Raw genomic sequence first — 16,093 nt, 5'->3', positions numbered from 1 at the left:
CTAGGATTATATTATTTTAACTTTCAATCAAGCAGAATAAACAAAATGGGAAATAGACAGGAAACTCTAGGAAGAGACAACAGAAATATTGGAATTATAAGAATTGCTCATCTAGGTAAAAGTTCAACACTGCTTTAATTGTAATTTTGCTGTCTGAAGCAGCATTAATATATTCTGTCACTTTTATTTCATGTCATAGACCAATCTTTATTCCGTTTGTGTGAGAACTGCTTATGGGCTTTTCTTGTGTGTTAAGGGTAAACACACAATCATAACAAACATCTTATAACTCTAGAAAGAGATCCTAAACAGCTGGATAGTGTGTGAATGAATACATGTTAGTGAGGGACATGCATGTGAATTCAGACACATACATTGTACCATATGTATTTAGAAACACATCCTACCCACTGCTTCTTCTGAAAAAAGTTAGTGCTAGTGTTCTCAATGCAGGGCCTGCAAGGCTCTGTATTCTCCTGGATATCCTCATCCAAGTGGACGGCAGCACAAGTCCTTCACCATAGGAGCATTGGCTCCTATTTTCAGGATGCAGCCCAACATCGGGTCATGCATTTTGGGTGGATGGGTATTAAAATGTGCACCTCCTCAAGATGATGGGAGCCACAGAGCTCCTTGGTTAAATGCAGGGGACAAGGAGGGATGTGTCGCTGCCAAGGACCTTTGGGCAACTGGGTCCTTGGTGGAGGGTGAGCTCCACTTGACAGGCATCTTCCTGCCTGCATCTTTTCCCTTACACTTTCAACTTTATGGAGACATAGAGAAGGCACTCTGAACATTTTGAAACCAGTCACCCCCCCCCCCCATGTCAGCCAGCTATTCTGGCTGCACCTACAAGCAATTCTTAAAATTTTAGATGTGCTCACAGACCCTGAAAGGTTGGAATTCCTGTCTTGAGATACCCAACTGCACACTTTTCACAGAAAACAGCAGCCAAGAACATACCATTGACACACAATTGCTTGAGTTTGAGAAAGGCAGCCTGGATTTCTTGGATATTTGGCAGACTCTTGTCCAAATCAGATTTGTAAACATCACTTCTTTGTGGATGGCTTCTAGTGACAGCATTGCAAATCCTAGCATAAAAAAAGTACTGAAGCAAAGTTGGTCATGAAGGGAAAGTTTGTGTCCTAAGAGTATTTCCTTCCCCTGCTGATCCTCTGGCCTAAAAACTGATAACAAGCATTTTCACCAGCTGACTGGGCATGGTTGCAAGTGTTTTTTGCAATGGCAAGCTACTGCTTTCCTATTTTGTGGGGGTATGAGGTATGAAAGAACCCTGTAACCAGGGAACAACTGGCACGATGATGCCCTTACCTATGGGGGCCAGAAAGCACAACTACATACCTTCATATTAGCACCTCCCCATCTCCACATAGCCTTCAACAACCAACAGAGAATCTGATCACGACCCTCAAGTGGGATTAAGTTAACAATGCTTTAGAGCAACTAGCTTATCTAACTCAACACTTGGGGATATTCATCTCCTCTGTCAACAGAATATGAGATAGTAGATGTGGCACATGGTGCAGAATTTGATCACTAAGTTCTCTGCAGAAAGGCGAGTTTTTAAGGGTCACAGGCAACATTTGCCAAAGGTCCTACTGTTAGGTGAAAGGACGTCGGTTCTGCCCCACAGATACTTCTCACAAAGATTAAGCATCTTACCCTTCACTTGCACCTTAACATATTTCCTACTTGCTTCTATGCTACATTAAGAACACACAGATTTTCCAAAAATCTCCAAACTCAGGGTCAAAGGGAATCTGATTTTGCCCACTAAGCAAACAATACTACCATCTTTACCGTTGGTCTATTTTTCGCTGTTGCAACTGGTCTTTAATGCTGGCCATTCTCACAAGTGCGCTTCCATTGGAGTGATTCCAGCACCACATCTAGAAGAAAGTGAATCCTTTATATTGTGGATACAAGGCAGGGTACAAGTCATGAAAAGGACTATATTCAACAAGCCTACAGCACCTCTAAACGACCATAAGAAGCTCACTATTTTTGTGTTCATGAAGGAAAGGTCACAGGCTGCTGGTTGTAGCTGCTGAAGTTCCAGAAAGCAAAACGATCTTCAGCATTTAATTTAAAGCATTTCTATACCATCTTTCATTTTAAAAAACCTAAAGGTGGTTCACAATAAAATTAGCGTGGTATTAACAATATCTTAAAAGATAGCATTCAGGAGCCAGGGAAAAATACAACCGGGTACTAAATGTACCCGCGAGACGCGGGTGGCGCTGTGGGTAAAACCTCAGTGCCTAGGACTTGCCGATCGCTTGGTCGGCAGTTCGAATCCCCGCGGTGGGGTGCGCTCCCGTCGTTCGGCCCAGCGCCTGCCAACCTAGCAGTTCGAAAGCACCCCCAGGTGCAAGTAGATAAATAGGGACCCCTTACTAGTGGGAAGGTAAACGGCGTTCCGTGTGCTGCACTGGCTCGCCAGATGCAGCTTGTCACACTAGCCACGTGACCCAAAAGTGTCTGCGGACAGTGCTGGCTCCCGGCCTCTAGAGTGAGATGAGCGCACAACCCTAGAGTCTGGCAAGACTGGCCCGTACGTGCAGGGGTACCTTTACCTTTATTAAATGTAAAGGGACCCCTGACCATTAGGTCCAGTTGTGGCAGACTCTGGGGCTGTGGCGCTCATCTTGCTTTATTGGCCAAGGGAGCCAGCGTGCAGCTTCTGGGTCATGTGGCCAGCAGGACTAAGCCGCTTCGGGCGAACCAGAGCAGCGCACGGAAACGCCATTTACCTTCCTGCCGGAGCGGTACCTATTTATCTACTTGCGTTTTGACATGCTTTCGAACTGCTAGGTTGGCAGGAGCAGGGACTGAGCAACGGGAGCTCACCCTGTTGCGGGGATTCGAACCGCCGACCTTCTGATCGGCAAGTCCTAGGCTCTGTGGTTTAACCCACAGCGCCACCCAAAAAGCATGCTTTTTGCAAATGCCAGAAATACATTGTGAAGTGTGGCCTTCACAAGGCTAAAATATCTGGAATAGTTTCTAGGGGTGTCCCTCCTACCCTATGGCTACTACCACCCACCCTACAACCCTACAGAACTCTATTCCCTTCCTGCCCTGCACAATATCTTAAGAACAGGAGTCCATCAAATCCAGCATTCTGTTCTCAGCCATCAGCTAGATGCCTATGGTTAACCTGCAAGCAGGACATGAGCACAATCACACTCCGTTAGCTCTTTTACTGCTATGATATCCTCATCTGCCACCTCCCCTCCCTACACTTCATTTGGGTGGAAAGGGGGATTCCCCCTCCATCTCCCATAATACTAGAATTCAGGGTCACCCAATGAAATTGATAGGAAGATGATTTGAGACAGACTGAAAGATTTCTTAGTCCAAGAAATAATTTATGAAATTAATTGCCACAAGATGTGGTGATGACAGTTGAAATTTATTCCTCGACTCTGACTTTCCATGGCTGTTAGATATGATGGCTATATGAAATCTCCAAATTCAGAGGCAGTGTACTTCTGAATGTTGCTAGGGTGCAATAGCAAGGAAGGGTAATGGTCTTGTGTCATGGGCTCTAGGCTTCCAGCGAGTCTGGCTGCCCAGTGAGTCCTCAATCTGATTCACCGGGGCTGCCCTTACACTTTCCTTGAACCTTTCCTTTCTGACCCTGAAGGGTTTGGAACTCAATAGTTGCAGATCTCTTTGCATAGTTGTGTAGCGGAGTGGGCTGCACTCTAGCAGGGATGCAACGCTACCAATTAAGCAGCAATGTCAGCTTCACACTTACTGGCATCCGTCTTCCAGTGAAGGAGTAGGAGTACTGCTTGAGATCTTGATCCGCCAAAGATGATGGCACAACAAAGTATTCTGGAAGACTTGGAGCCAAGACAAAATACACTCACAATAGTTACTTGGGAAATGTCATACAAGTCAAGTCTTTTTATATGCAGCATTGATTAGAATGTTAAAGCCAAGAGTTGAAGTGTCAATGTTTTACTTTCGTTTAGAAATCAACCATAGAAATCTTAATCTGGTCATTATTATCTCTAATGACAATGCAGAGCTAGCTTATTCTTTACTAAGAAATGGAACCTAAACTACATTATTTCAATTGCAATCTGAAAAAAACTATTTCCTCTTTCAAAAGCACCAGAGTTTTACCAACCAGTGGCTCACAGACAGAGTGGTTAGCTATGTACCAATGCAATTCATAACAGCAGCCATGGCAGTGTTGTTTTCACAAACTGCATCAAAATCCGGTTGCAAAAGATCACTGAGAAGAGGCTCATTGCTAGAGAATGGAATTGTGCCTTGAGGCCAACTCTGCCTCTCAATGCCAGTGTGGTTTCCTGGCTATAAAAGAAAAGCAAACTTACCAGGTAGATATCATGTAGCCTTCATTCACTGAACATACACGCCATTCTGATGCTCCTGTTCTCTTGATCTCTCTATCCCAGTCAGAGTATGTCTCAAACAATGGAGTCAGCTGGCCACCACCGCCTCCTCCTCCAGGATCTATTCCATTCACTTTTTTTGCTAGAAGGAAGTGATTTTTTAAAAAGTACTTTCCAAGTTGTGCCATGCAAATAAACAGATGTACAATATCTTGCAGGAAACAAACAGACCTCCAAACTTCCAATGCTGCTTTATATAAAACTGTGAAGTTATCTTGAAAATACAGCTGTGTAGGGGCCAGAGCACCCCCAAAGCATATTATTTTCCATTGTGTGTCTGGCCAAGTTTTGACAGAAATGAACTTGCACTAAATGGGGAAACAAAGAGAAGTTCTGATCTACCCCTACCATATGTCAAATTAATTTAATGTGTTTAATCTATCTGTGACAACATGTTATGCCATTTTAAGGAATGCTTCTGTTAACGCAAACTTTCATAAGTTTCAATGGATTTAGGATTAGATTCCCAATATTTTGAGGCTAAACCAACTACCATATTGAAAACTACCACTCCTTTCCTCAGCGGTTTAATTCTTGAGAGGTTCTTTAAATGAGCAACCTTCAAATATTTCCCCCTACAGATTACTTTGCTACAAAAAGTCTACGTGGAAGTGACTCTAGCCTTATTAGTAGAGCTTGGTGTTGCAAATCTATTATCTCACTGCAGCCAAGGACCCAAGACTGGGAAGAAAAGGTAGGAAGGGCACCATTGTAACACTCCCACGTGACACAAGCTGGTTCTTCTTTTCCAGCCAAACTACCTTGAACTCCAAAACTCCGTTGAACATAGCTTGTTTCTCCTCTGGCAAACCCAGAACACAGCAAGGGGAGATGAAAGCTCAGCCTTCATGGTGCATCTTGACGAGCAAAGGGCTCTCTTCTAGCTTTAGAACTGCAATCACCCCCCAGCACACTTAGGCACAGATACATTTCTAGTGAGCTTTTCTATGCATGTAAACATGTACTACCACTCAAGTAGGACTGCTTATATGACACCCTCCAAAACAAACCCCTGGGTTCACCAAAAAGCTCCCATAAAAGTTGGCAGCCATGCTCTAACTCCAAAGGCCCCTCCAAAGGCTATGAGGGAAAGTAAATGTCTGCATTACCTGGATTATGGTATTTCTTGCCCACATATTCAAATGCAAAGAGGAGCTGAAGATCTGCTGGCTGGGAATAATGAGCTATTGCAAGGCACACCTGAACAGAGGAAAACAAAAAGAACTGGGGTGCATTGAGCTGCTTCCAAGCACTCTTTACTAGAAAAGACTAGACTGCATGAGGAAATGGCGGACCAGAGAAAGCAAAACTATGTGATTTTGTCAAAGAAGGGCGAGCTGTATCCCTCCAACTTCCAAGTGCCATCACCTACTTTGGCTTTCACTAACAGTGATCATAATCAAAAGAGCTCCTTAGGCATACTCAAGGGCTGTGCCATATCCAGTGGACACCAGGCGTCGTAAAATAAACCATGACACAAGCCTGAACCCTCCCTGGGTGAAGAAAAATGCTTATACAGTTATCTGAATCCCAGCTTTTGTCACTAATGTGCTTTCTAAAATCCAATTTCCAATTTCATTAAACAGAAAGATGACTATTTTTTTTGCTAGGCAGCTAGAGTCAGCCATGGCTTATTCTTGGCTCTCGACATTTTTCAGAGGGAAGCATCACTCCTTCTTTATCCTGAGGGCCTTCTGTGCAACTTGATATACAGTTTCAGTAAGGCTTGAAGTTGCAGGAAATTGAAAATAAAAAACTTTTAAGGAATCTGGGGAACTAGTTTACATATTCACAATGTTTCAAATATAAATTTACTGTGTTACTTCAAGAACATGTATATAATGTATATAACCTGGGGAAAATGTACTGTTTAGTATATTTATGAAATTAACATGCATAGGTCTCTAGGTTTTATTCAGCAATAACCAGCATACCAAGTGGCCATGCTATGCCATGATGTGAATGAGCAGTAAAGCTGCAATTCAATGAACTTACCTAGGAATAACCCCCACTCTGGGACTTGTTTCCAAGCAAATATGGGTGGTGGTGGTTGTTTTGCATGTTTCATATTACCTGTAGACAATATTAGCTACCCTGATGCCATGTTCATTTGTTTTATACTGTGTTTCAGCCCAGAATATAATCTCCATTTGAAAATACCAGCATAAGTTTATTTTTCTACTCAGAACTGATACCTAGGTAGATGCTGCAGCAATGCTATTATCATCTCTGAATAGATTTGTAGTTGTGTGAATTAGCTGCATTACCATATTATTTTAAAATTCCACTTTAAACATATTCCCACTCATTCTGAAAGAGAAGAAATGTTGCCCATAGTTTCCATTTCAGGCACTGAAAAAAACATTTCCATTGATTTAAAAAAATATCAAATTGCTAACTTTATCCCATGGAACAGTTCTAATCTGCACGAAGTCCATTCATTCTCACCTTGACCAAAGCAACATACAGACAAATATAGGCAAGGCCTAATACCTCTGCCTTGTTATTACACGTGTTGCACATTTTCTTCCCCTATAAATCCTTACTTGCATTTTAACAAGGGGAAAAGGAACAGAAACAGTCCACAGGATTTTGTTGAAAACAATGGCCACATGGATTTTTTGACTAGAGAAATTACTATCTACCTGGAAATCCTGATTTATTTTTCTACAAAACGCCTGGTTTGTTTGCTATTTATGCCTAAAACAGAAACTACACATAGTGGTGCCATTGTCCAGGGCTTTAATGAAAGCAGTTTCTTAATGCCAAATGGCAAATTCCTTGAACTTACACAGAATGTCATGGAAAAGGAGAAAGTTCAAGATTTTTCTGTCTGCCATGAGAAAACATTTCTCTATTTCATTGCACACACTGCCCCACCCAAGTGCTTACTGGGCAAAGAATAAACTTTTAGGATACACAAGCTAAAGCTCTTGAAATCAGCTCACAGTGCAGCAAAAGCAGTGCTGAGGTCTGCTTTCATATACAAAAGGCCCCTCTTTCCCCTAAATCCAGCTACCTTCACCACGTAGCAATGAACAAATAAGATATCTACGTATAGGTTAGCTTTTGTTGATCCACACCGCTTAAGGTTTACTGTACTGCCATGTGGCAGATGATATATGCTACCACTGCCCGCCCTTTTCTTGGGAGCATTTTGTTAAACAAAAAATAAGCAAGGGTTGGATCCAAAGAACCCCCTACCCTTTCTTGCTACAGCTGTCTCCTGAAGTCATTCCTGAGGGAACCCTTTAAAAATGTGTGGAAGCAGCATGGGTGATAAAATGGTGAAGACACACTTGGATCAAAGCCAAATATATAGAAGTCATAACTCTTCTTGGTAAGACCACTTTCCAAGCAATCCTATACAGTATATATGTCTGCTGAGAAATAAGCCCCACTGAGTTCAATGGGTTTGACTCCCAGGTAGGTGCCCAGCCCTATTACCAAATCAGACCAATGGTCCATCTATCTCAGCACTGTCTAAACTTTTTAAACTCTCCCAGCTCTACTTGGAGACCTTCTGCATGCAAGCCAGCTTTAATGTCTTATACTGGCAATGTGCTTTTGGGAAAAGTAGAAGAACAGCCATCGAACACCCCACAAAAACTAAATACAGATTTTGCATGTCGGCCAATCACTCTTTCCCATCCTACCCAACTGATTCTTCTTTGTAATGATGCTCTGCTCTTCCTCTTAGAAACTAGCAGAGGAAGGTTTTTATCTTCAACTGCACTCACATCAGAGAATGGGAATAGATCAAGAGCACCCTGTATAACAAGCAACATTGTTTTTTAAAAAGAGTTTCCTGCTCAAGACAGGCAGTTTTGTCAGGCAAAGCAGGGCCGCTGGAGAAACGGCCACAGCCAAAAAACCCACAGCTTCCTGGCACTGTGTACAATAACATTTGCACTTTGCTACTGAACAACCCTTGTTTCCTTTCTATAGAGCAACCTGTATAACCCAAGCAGATACAGGTGCTCCCAAAATTAAAAATGCAAGGAATAAAATAAAAGCTAGTTTTCTGATATATTAATCATTAGCCCATGCCAAGGTTCAGAAATTTTAGCTGTACAGTAGTACCAATCTCAGATAACCATCTCCCCAATTTCAATAGAAACTGTTGCTTTGGAGTGCAACTTAAAAATGCACCATTTCCTTTGAAGTTGCTGACTTCTTCTAGTTGCTTCCGCTTATCTTCTCCTTCCCCTCCCTTCACTTCCTCCCACACCCACCTTATTTGTCTTCCTTGAGAATTTTCAGCTGTAGTTTGACAGCAAAAACAACTGAATAACAAACTTAAGCAACACAGAGTTTTGTGTTGTCCCTCCACCCCTATTTAGTCACCACCTTATAGCTCAAGCAAATTAGTCACTATGAACATGTACACATATGGTCAGGGAAACTGAAAACAGAAGGGCTAATTCACTGCAGATGGATTTTTTTTTATTATTCAGTAGGTTATGGGACATTGTCTCCAATTCTTTTAGTATGACAAGAAAAGAAAAAAAAAGCAAATATAGTAGAAGTTATTTTCTAAATCTTCATGTTCTAATTTGCTTTTAAATAAAGGGGTTCTGGAGAGGGAGGAGGCAAGACCTCCCCCCAGCTGCAGCATGCAGATGGTATGCAACTAGGCTCACCCATTTTGATATGAAGTCCACCAGATACAGAAGATGCAGTCTGCTACATACAGCCTTTATGATTTGACCAGGGAACAATAACACTCCCTTGGCAACTACTACCGGGGATTCTTCCCCATGTCACATTCCAGAGGAGAGACTCAGGAAGGAAGCAATGGAAGATTTGATGTACTTTTGGAGACTTGAACCAAGTGTGCAAACACAGTCAGCTTTATTTGTAGGAAAGAAAAACCATTAGCATTCCTCTTCTGTCTTCCCACAGATTGTAACAGGGACCTCCTTCCAGGCCGGTTAGGTTTGTTTCAGCAGAACAGAAAAAATGCTAAGGAAAATTACCAATAAATATTTTGGATTACTTTATTAGTCCCATGCAAACAGCTACAAAACTTATCAGGAATTCTTCTGCAACAGAGAAAAGCCTAGGGGGCTTCCTCCGTTTTCAGAAGGAAATAGGAATGTGATTTTAAAACGCAAGGCTACAAATGCTTAGAGAGAAATACTATGGCGAAAGCAGAAGTGTAGAGATCAGCTCAAACACCGGCCAGTTCCCAAAATCTACATCTGCCTCTTAAGTGAGAAACTGTGATCAATACAACCAACCAAGAAAGAGAGCAGCATGAACTGGCTCCCACCATTGGTACTATGCAACCCCTCAACTTCTTAAAAAAACCCCCCAAAAAACAGAAGAAAGATGGTAAAGGCTCAGATGGTGCAGATTTTAACCTTTCTGGCCCCCTGAACTGTGATTAAGGTATCAGGAGCAGACTGTGGGCATTCATTGCTTCCTTCTTATAGCACAAATTCTCACCTCTGCTGGCTGACGCTAACAAGCATTGCTTTTGTAGCCAAACCAGGGTTGGAAGTGGCCTTACATGCCTTGGGCACAAAAGAATACATACAATACCATATTTAGCACTAAAATAACATAATGCTACATTATGGTTAAAGCAAGCTGAAGAATGGGACGGGCATAGATAAGTGGCTTTTCAGCCTTTGGCATGTTCTTGATCTCCTAATCATGGTTAGGAGATTCGGCATTCTGCATCTCACTATCAATGTGCTGGTCATGTTGCTCCCTCAATCACACATGCACAAAGTTTGAGTCCCAAATCATGCATTTCAAGTACAGATTCTGCTAATACTATCAATATAAGCAATGTTTATATTGCAATGTATATACTGAGATCTTCAAAGATCTCAAAGTCCAAATGTCTCCTAGTTACTTCTTATGGAAATGAAATTTTAAGCATTTCATATACAAAAAATACCAGTGTGCCGCACAAGAAAGCATGCTTAAGGCTGATTCAGTCTCTGTATTGGTTTCTGGATATTAAGTATTTACAGTTTTCACTTGAAATTTGTTTTTGAGTAAAGCCCTTGGCTCTACATAAAGCTCTATGAGAAATTTAAAACCAAAATAGCAAATATAACAGCAGATGCCACATTGAATGGACTTCTTGTTCTTTCTTTAACCAAGCCTAAGTATTCATCCAATAGTTTTTAAAACAAGTGCAAAATGCTAAGCATCTGCCAGAGAAAACTCTGACTTCAACTTTCCAGGAGCTACGTGTAAATTTTCATGTCCTAACCTTTGGCTACTGGCAGCTCAAAGGACAGCCACTGTCAGCATAAAGCCAACGGTTTCCATTTCTAGTATCAACAAAACCTCTACTGTGAAGTCTCAGGGGGTTTAAAATGAACCATCAGAGTATTTGAGTCTTCAATCCCTACACTTGCAAACTGTAGTTTGAAATGGGGTGCATTTTAGATTGGGCGATGACCCAGAAGTGGGTTTTATTGGCTGAAGACTAATGCACCAAAACTAGAGGTCAAAGTAGATGTAGGAAACCTATGACCCAAATTACCTACCTGCTTTCTTTCTTTTAAATTACCATGTCCATGCAACTGCTTTGACAAATGGGGAAATAAACCTAGATAAATAACACTGCTATTTTTTACTAAAGCGGAAGGTTCTGGGCAATCCCATCATGAACTCATACTGCATCTAGTTTGGCTCTCAGCAGTTTAGGGAACAGACACCAAAACAGATGGTGGGCCTTAGGTCACAGAAGGTGTGCGAGTGACATTTTAGAAGGTGGACTCAAGCCTGAGTGAGAGGAAACAAGTGTTCATTTACCTGAATTGCGGTTCCAAAAAAACAGAAGCCCCTTTTACTGTGTATTAAACATTTAAGGAACAAAGATATTAGAAGACTGGTTGCTGCAAAGACAGGCAAGGAATACATTCTGCAACTGCAAGAACCAGAAAAAAACCTAATATGGTGGTGATGAAAAATATTTTTCAAGGGTTAGAAAAAACACAGAGGCCTGGTTTGGATGACTGTATTTTTGTGTTTGCTTATGAAATGGATACACAAGTCTTTTGCTCGAGTGCACCACCCCTTTGCAGTGCACAGCAATCAAACCATTAAGTCTTTAATTAACCATGGTTTCTTCTTTTCTTACAAACAATAGTTACCAACTTTGGAACAAGCCAGGATATAACACAAACTTATTGGTCTGGCTGCTACACACCATGAAAGATGGAGCAAAATGACTGTATATGCAGGCAAAAGGCTTGCAAATATATTGGCTGAATAAGCCAGTAAGCCAGTATATGTTTTTCCAAATGCCACCAGCTTTTAAAAACACTACCCAAAATCTTTAATCTCCTATTAAGCGACTTGGCTTAGCAACTGCAGGATTCATGAAAATGATACGCAAGTTACATTTAAGATAAACAAGGAAATTTATTTAGCCATAAGCCATAACATTACATTAAATGGGCTAAGCAAGATTTCACCACTCAATTACTTGCTTCATGTCTATATGGGATACAGTAGAGCTAGCTAGCTCCTCCTCAGAATCAGCCTATGATAAGAGTTACTATTCCTCCTTGTAAGCCAGATGTGTATAAATGTGAGTGAAAGGGAGTAGGACCCCATGACCTCCTTCTCACTGTGGTCTGGGCTGCACCACTGGTGTTGGAATGAAGGTGGGGGATCACAAGACTGAATCTCCCCCAAACCAATTCCCTCCAAGGGTTCAAGCTTAGCTTCTCCCTGATGTGCTATGCGGAAGGAATTTTTTAAAATACAAAGGTACATTCCATTATGTAAGTCCCCATCTGCAGAGGCAAGTGTTATAGTTCACACACAAATCCACCACCTCAATGAGAGCCAGGTCTAAGTAAAAACACATTTCCATTGTCACTTCAAGCAACTTCAAGATTCTAGCATGTACTATCATCTTACCTCTATAGTTTCAAAGTTATTCACTGATGTTTATGGTGGTAAATGGAACGATTAACCCATGGATGAAACACAAGTAACCAGTTTCAGATACACCAGAATGGTATTTAATTATTTGGCAGGTTTTCATTTTGAAAGAAAAACCATAAATTGTTGGCTAATTCTCCATCTAGGCAATGCTCAAGACAAATATCAGACCTGCTGCAATACCTTTTTTGCACTTTCGGGTCCTGCTTCATCAAAACGAAATCTGACGATACGAAAGTCTTTGCAGTAAATTATTAATTCTGTTGGGTTAAATTTAAGCTTTTGGTTGGGGCCGAGAACTTTCTGTTTCCTCTTTGTGTCATTTACTGCAAGAGAGAGATTTTTTAAAAATAAAAAGGAGACAGTTATGCATATAACAAATAACCATGTTATGAATGCTTAACAGAAACAAAGTGATATACAACAGCTCCCATCTGAAGAGTACACTGACCTGCTTACTATTCATTTATTTCGATTTAATTAGAAAATGTATAAATAACGTGATAAAAGTTTTCCAAGTGGTGTACAAATAAATTTTTCCCTTATGTTTCCTTCATTCAATTTCAACACTAACAACTGCACCTCTGGTCAGAATCTAACCCACCTCTGTACTATTGGCATAATTTGGCATAATTTGGAACTACAGGCCCAAGAGTCAACTATACATGCTGTCCAAACCACGTAACTCTTGCATGGTGTCCCTGTTGCTTTGGGTTACAAATGCTTCCTATTTCTTAGTTCAGTTTCATTTAGAAGGCATGCAAATCTGTTGACCAGAGATAGCAACTTCTAAAATGTCCTAGTACAGTGGTGCCTCGCAAGACGAAATTAATTCGTTCCGCAAGTCTTTTCGTCTTGCGAGTTTTTCGTCTTGCGAAGCACGGTTTCCCATAGGAATGCATTAAAAATCAATTAATGCGTTCCTATGGAAACCGCCTTCAGACCAGGTCCGGGGACAGTCTGTCCCCCGACCTCTTCTGAAGGCTGGCGGGGGGCAAAAGTCTTTGCTCCCCCCTGCCTGCCTTCCCGAGAGAGCAGAGAAGGCAGGCAGGGGGGAGCAAAGACTTTTGCCCCCTGCCAGCCTTCAGAAGAGGTCCTGGACCTCTTCTGAAGGCTGGCAGGGGGCAAAAGTCTTTGCTCCCCCCTGCCTGCCTTCCCGAGCAAGCCCATGGGGAAATTCGTTTTGCGAAGCGCCTCCAAAACGGAAAACCCTTTCGTCTAGCGGGTTTTTTGTCTTGCGAGGCGTTCGTCTTGCAGGGCACCACTGTACAGTATACAAGCCCCTTTTGCAAGCCTCTTAGAGACTTGTGCTAATAACACATGTCCTGCTGAGCTGAACGATGGTTACTGCCTGGGAAGAACACTAAGGTGTGGTGCACCCCCTATGCACACTTACATGGGTGTAAGCTGCATGGAACAGATCTAAATCAGGCTGCCTGCCACATTAACTGGCACACATATTTTCATAGAAAATGGGAGTTGGAAGGGACCCAAGGGTCATCTAGTCCAACCCCCTGCAATGCAGGAATCTCAGCTAAAGCATCCATGACAGATGGCCACCCAACTTTTTTACATTTTTACCATTTTTACAGGCCACAGAGACATTCAAAAAGGAAATTCTGACTATTCTTTTGCCAATTTATCTGTATTAGTTTTCCAATTTTTTTACAAATCAATATCAAATTACATAAAATTAAATACAATTTTTTGTGACTTCCCGCCCTACTTCCTGGATGAGTCCATAGCTTTCCCTGTTGCTGCATTATATTGCATATTTACTCTAATTCACATTCCATTTCTTAAAAATAATATTTTTTCATTATCCATCAGCTGTCCATTTATCAATTTATTTATAATATACAGTTAAATAAATTTATATATTTTATTTATTTAAATAATGTATATTTATTTAACAATTAGATTTCCAATATCAACAAGTGAGGTCACTAATCCCTTTACATCTTGCATGTATAGAAACCTGGCATTATCCTTTCCCTAGTTGTTTGCCTTTACTTTCCAATTCCACAGTCCATTCAACCAAAGTCCTTTCCTGTCTGAATCCTCTTTGGTGTGTGGTATATTTTCACATCACAAGGCTTGTAATCTGTTGTTACTTATTGTGTTGAGTTCTCAAGGACAACCATCTGGCTCACCATCTGGCAATCCAACAATCATCATCACAAACATCAACCCAAAGAACCAAGGGAGATGTACTGTAATATCCATAACTGTCAACTTTTCCCTTTTCTTGCGAGGATTCCTATTCGGAATAAGGGAATTTCCCTTTAAAAAAGGGAAACGTTGACAGCTATGGTAATATCTTGAAAACTTTATAACCAGTACAAGCCCACCTCTCCCCTTTCATAGTCAAATCACAATTCTTGCACTCTACCATTAGGAATTCCAGATTACCTTTTAGGCAAATAAGATCTGCTCCTTCTTTGCAGGGTTAATTATATTCCAACAATCTTTGTCTATAGTAAATACACTCAGCTCCAACATCCCAAATTTCAATTGTGCCCTTGAAATCTTTGTTAACCAAAGCCATTTCCTGTCCAAATCATCACTGGTGTAAGATATATTTTCATATCACAAAGCTTGTGGTCTGTTATCAATTATTAAGTTGAGTTCTCAAGGACAACCATCTGGCCCACCATGCAGTCTAACAAAAATCATGACAGACATCGACCCATGAAGCCAAGTGGGGAGGGGGGTATACTGCAATATCTTGAAAACTTTAACAAATCCATGCCCACCTCTCCCCTTTCATGGTCAAATGCACAAATGGATCCACTCCTTCCTCACAGGTTTTAAGTATGTTCCAACAATCCTTGTTCACAGCAAATGTGCTCAACTCCAGTGTCCTGAGATCCTTATTTACTTTAAATTCTTTATATTTCAACATTCTTAGGTGAAGTAGGTAGTGTTCTCTTGGTAAAGAAAAAGAAAGCAGATCGTCCCTTCCCCATTGCCATTACTCCACCAACTCACATACACAGTTTCTTTCCAACCAAATCCCAGATTTATTCTCTTTTACTAGAAGTTTACTAGACTTGTTAACTTTTATTCTATTAATCAAGAGGGCATAGATGCGACAAAAAGCTTGCAAACCTTAATACAAAATATAAACATCCACCCCTCTGCGCTTCCAGCTCTCATCTACGGCAGGAATTACCTTCTTCACAAAACCTCAGTCTTAACAGCCAAACTGTTTGCAGCTTACTGTTCTCATCTTCTCCATAGGGTGCCTTTAACTTATATCCAATTATCCAAATTGAAAAAGAAATCTGTCATTTGCCAGGGCAGACATGGAGGCTGACTCTGTGATGGAAAGCTTAAGACCCAGTGCCTCACCCTCCCTGTCCCTCGTGGAGGCAGGGAGCAGGCACAAATGGGGACCACAGATCCTCTGGAATTTTCTCAAAACGTTTTGGGATGCATAGCACCTCAGTTATCCCCCTCCACTCCATCAAAGCTTCTCTTGAGCCCCAGAGAGCTGCCACCATAGTCACAGGCAAAACTGGAAGCTGGGAATTCTGACGATTCTGTTTTAATTTCCTAAACATAAATTTACCCCCCTCCAAAGCCAAAAAATACTATCTTTCATATCCAGCTCCTTAATACGTACCTGTCACTATCTGCTCAATGCATGTTAGAGCAACATCATGTTCTCCCAGGAGAAGGTTCCTGTAATGGAATTTCTGGAATACAGGAGATAA

General features: G+C 41.3%; 1 protein-coding gene across 2 annotated transcripts in view; it reads right to left on the bottom strand.

Moving 5' to 3' along the window:
- Positions 1-16,093, bottom strand: part of MTMR10 (myotubularin related protein 10) — a 55,921-nt gene that overhangs the window by 17,790 nt on the left and 22,038 nt on the right. The window contains exons 4-10 of one of the 2 annotated variants that reach the window (XM_081887645.1): positions 16,003-16,075; positions 12,546-12,700; positions 5,564-5,654; positions 4,377-4,536; positions 3,788-3,875; positions 1,825-1,913; positions 964-1,094 (exon numbers count right to left, since the gene is read on the bottom strand). In XM_081887645.1, the coding sequence (XP_081743771.1) occupies positions 964-1,094; positions 1,825-1,913; positions 3,788-3,875; positions 4,377-4,536; positions 5,564-5,654; positions 12,546-12,700; positions 16,003-16,075 (787 nt within the window). The remainder of the gene's footprint in view (positions 1-963; positions 1,095-1,824; positions 1,914-3,787; positions 3,876-4,376; positions 4,537-5,563; positions 5,655-12,545; positions 12,701-16,002; positions 16,076-16,093) is intronic. The other variant, XM_081887646.1, reaches the window with a different exon arrangement.

The sequence above is a fragment of the Podarcis melisellensis genome (genome assembly GCF_964234715.1).
Source record: "Podarcis melisellensis genome assembly, chromosome: 14".
Taxonomy (NCBI): Eukaryota; Metazoa; Chordata; class Lepidosauria; order Squamata; family Lacertidae; genus Podarcis; species Podarcis melisellensis.
This window is presented reverse-complemented; position numbering and strand designations above follow the sequence as displayed.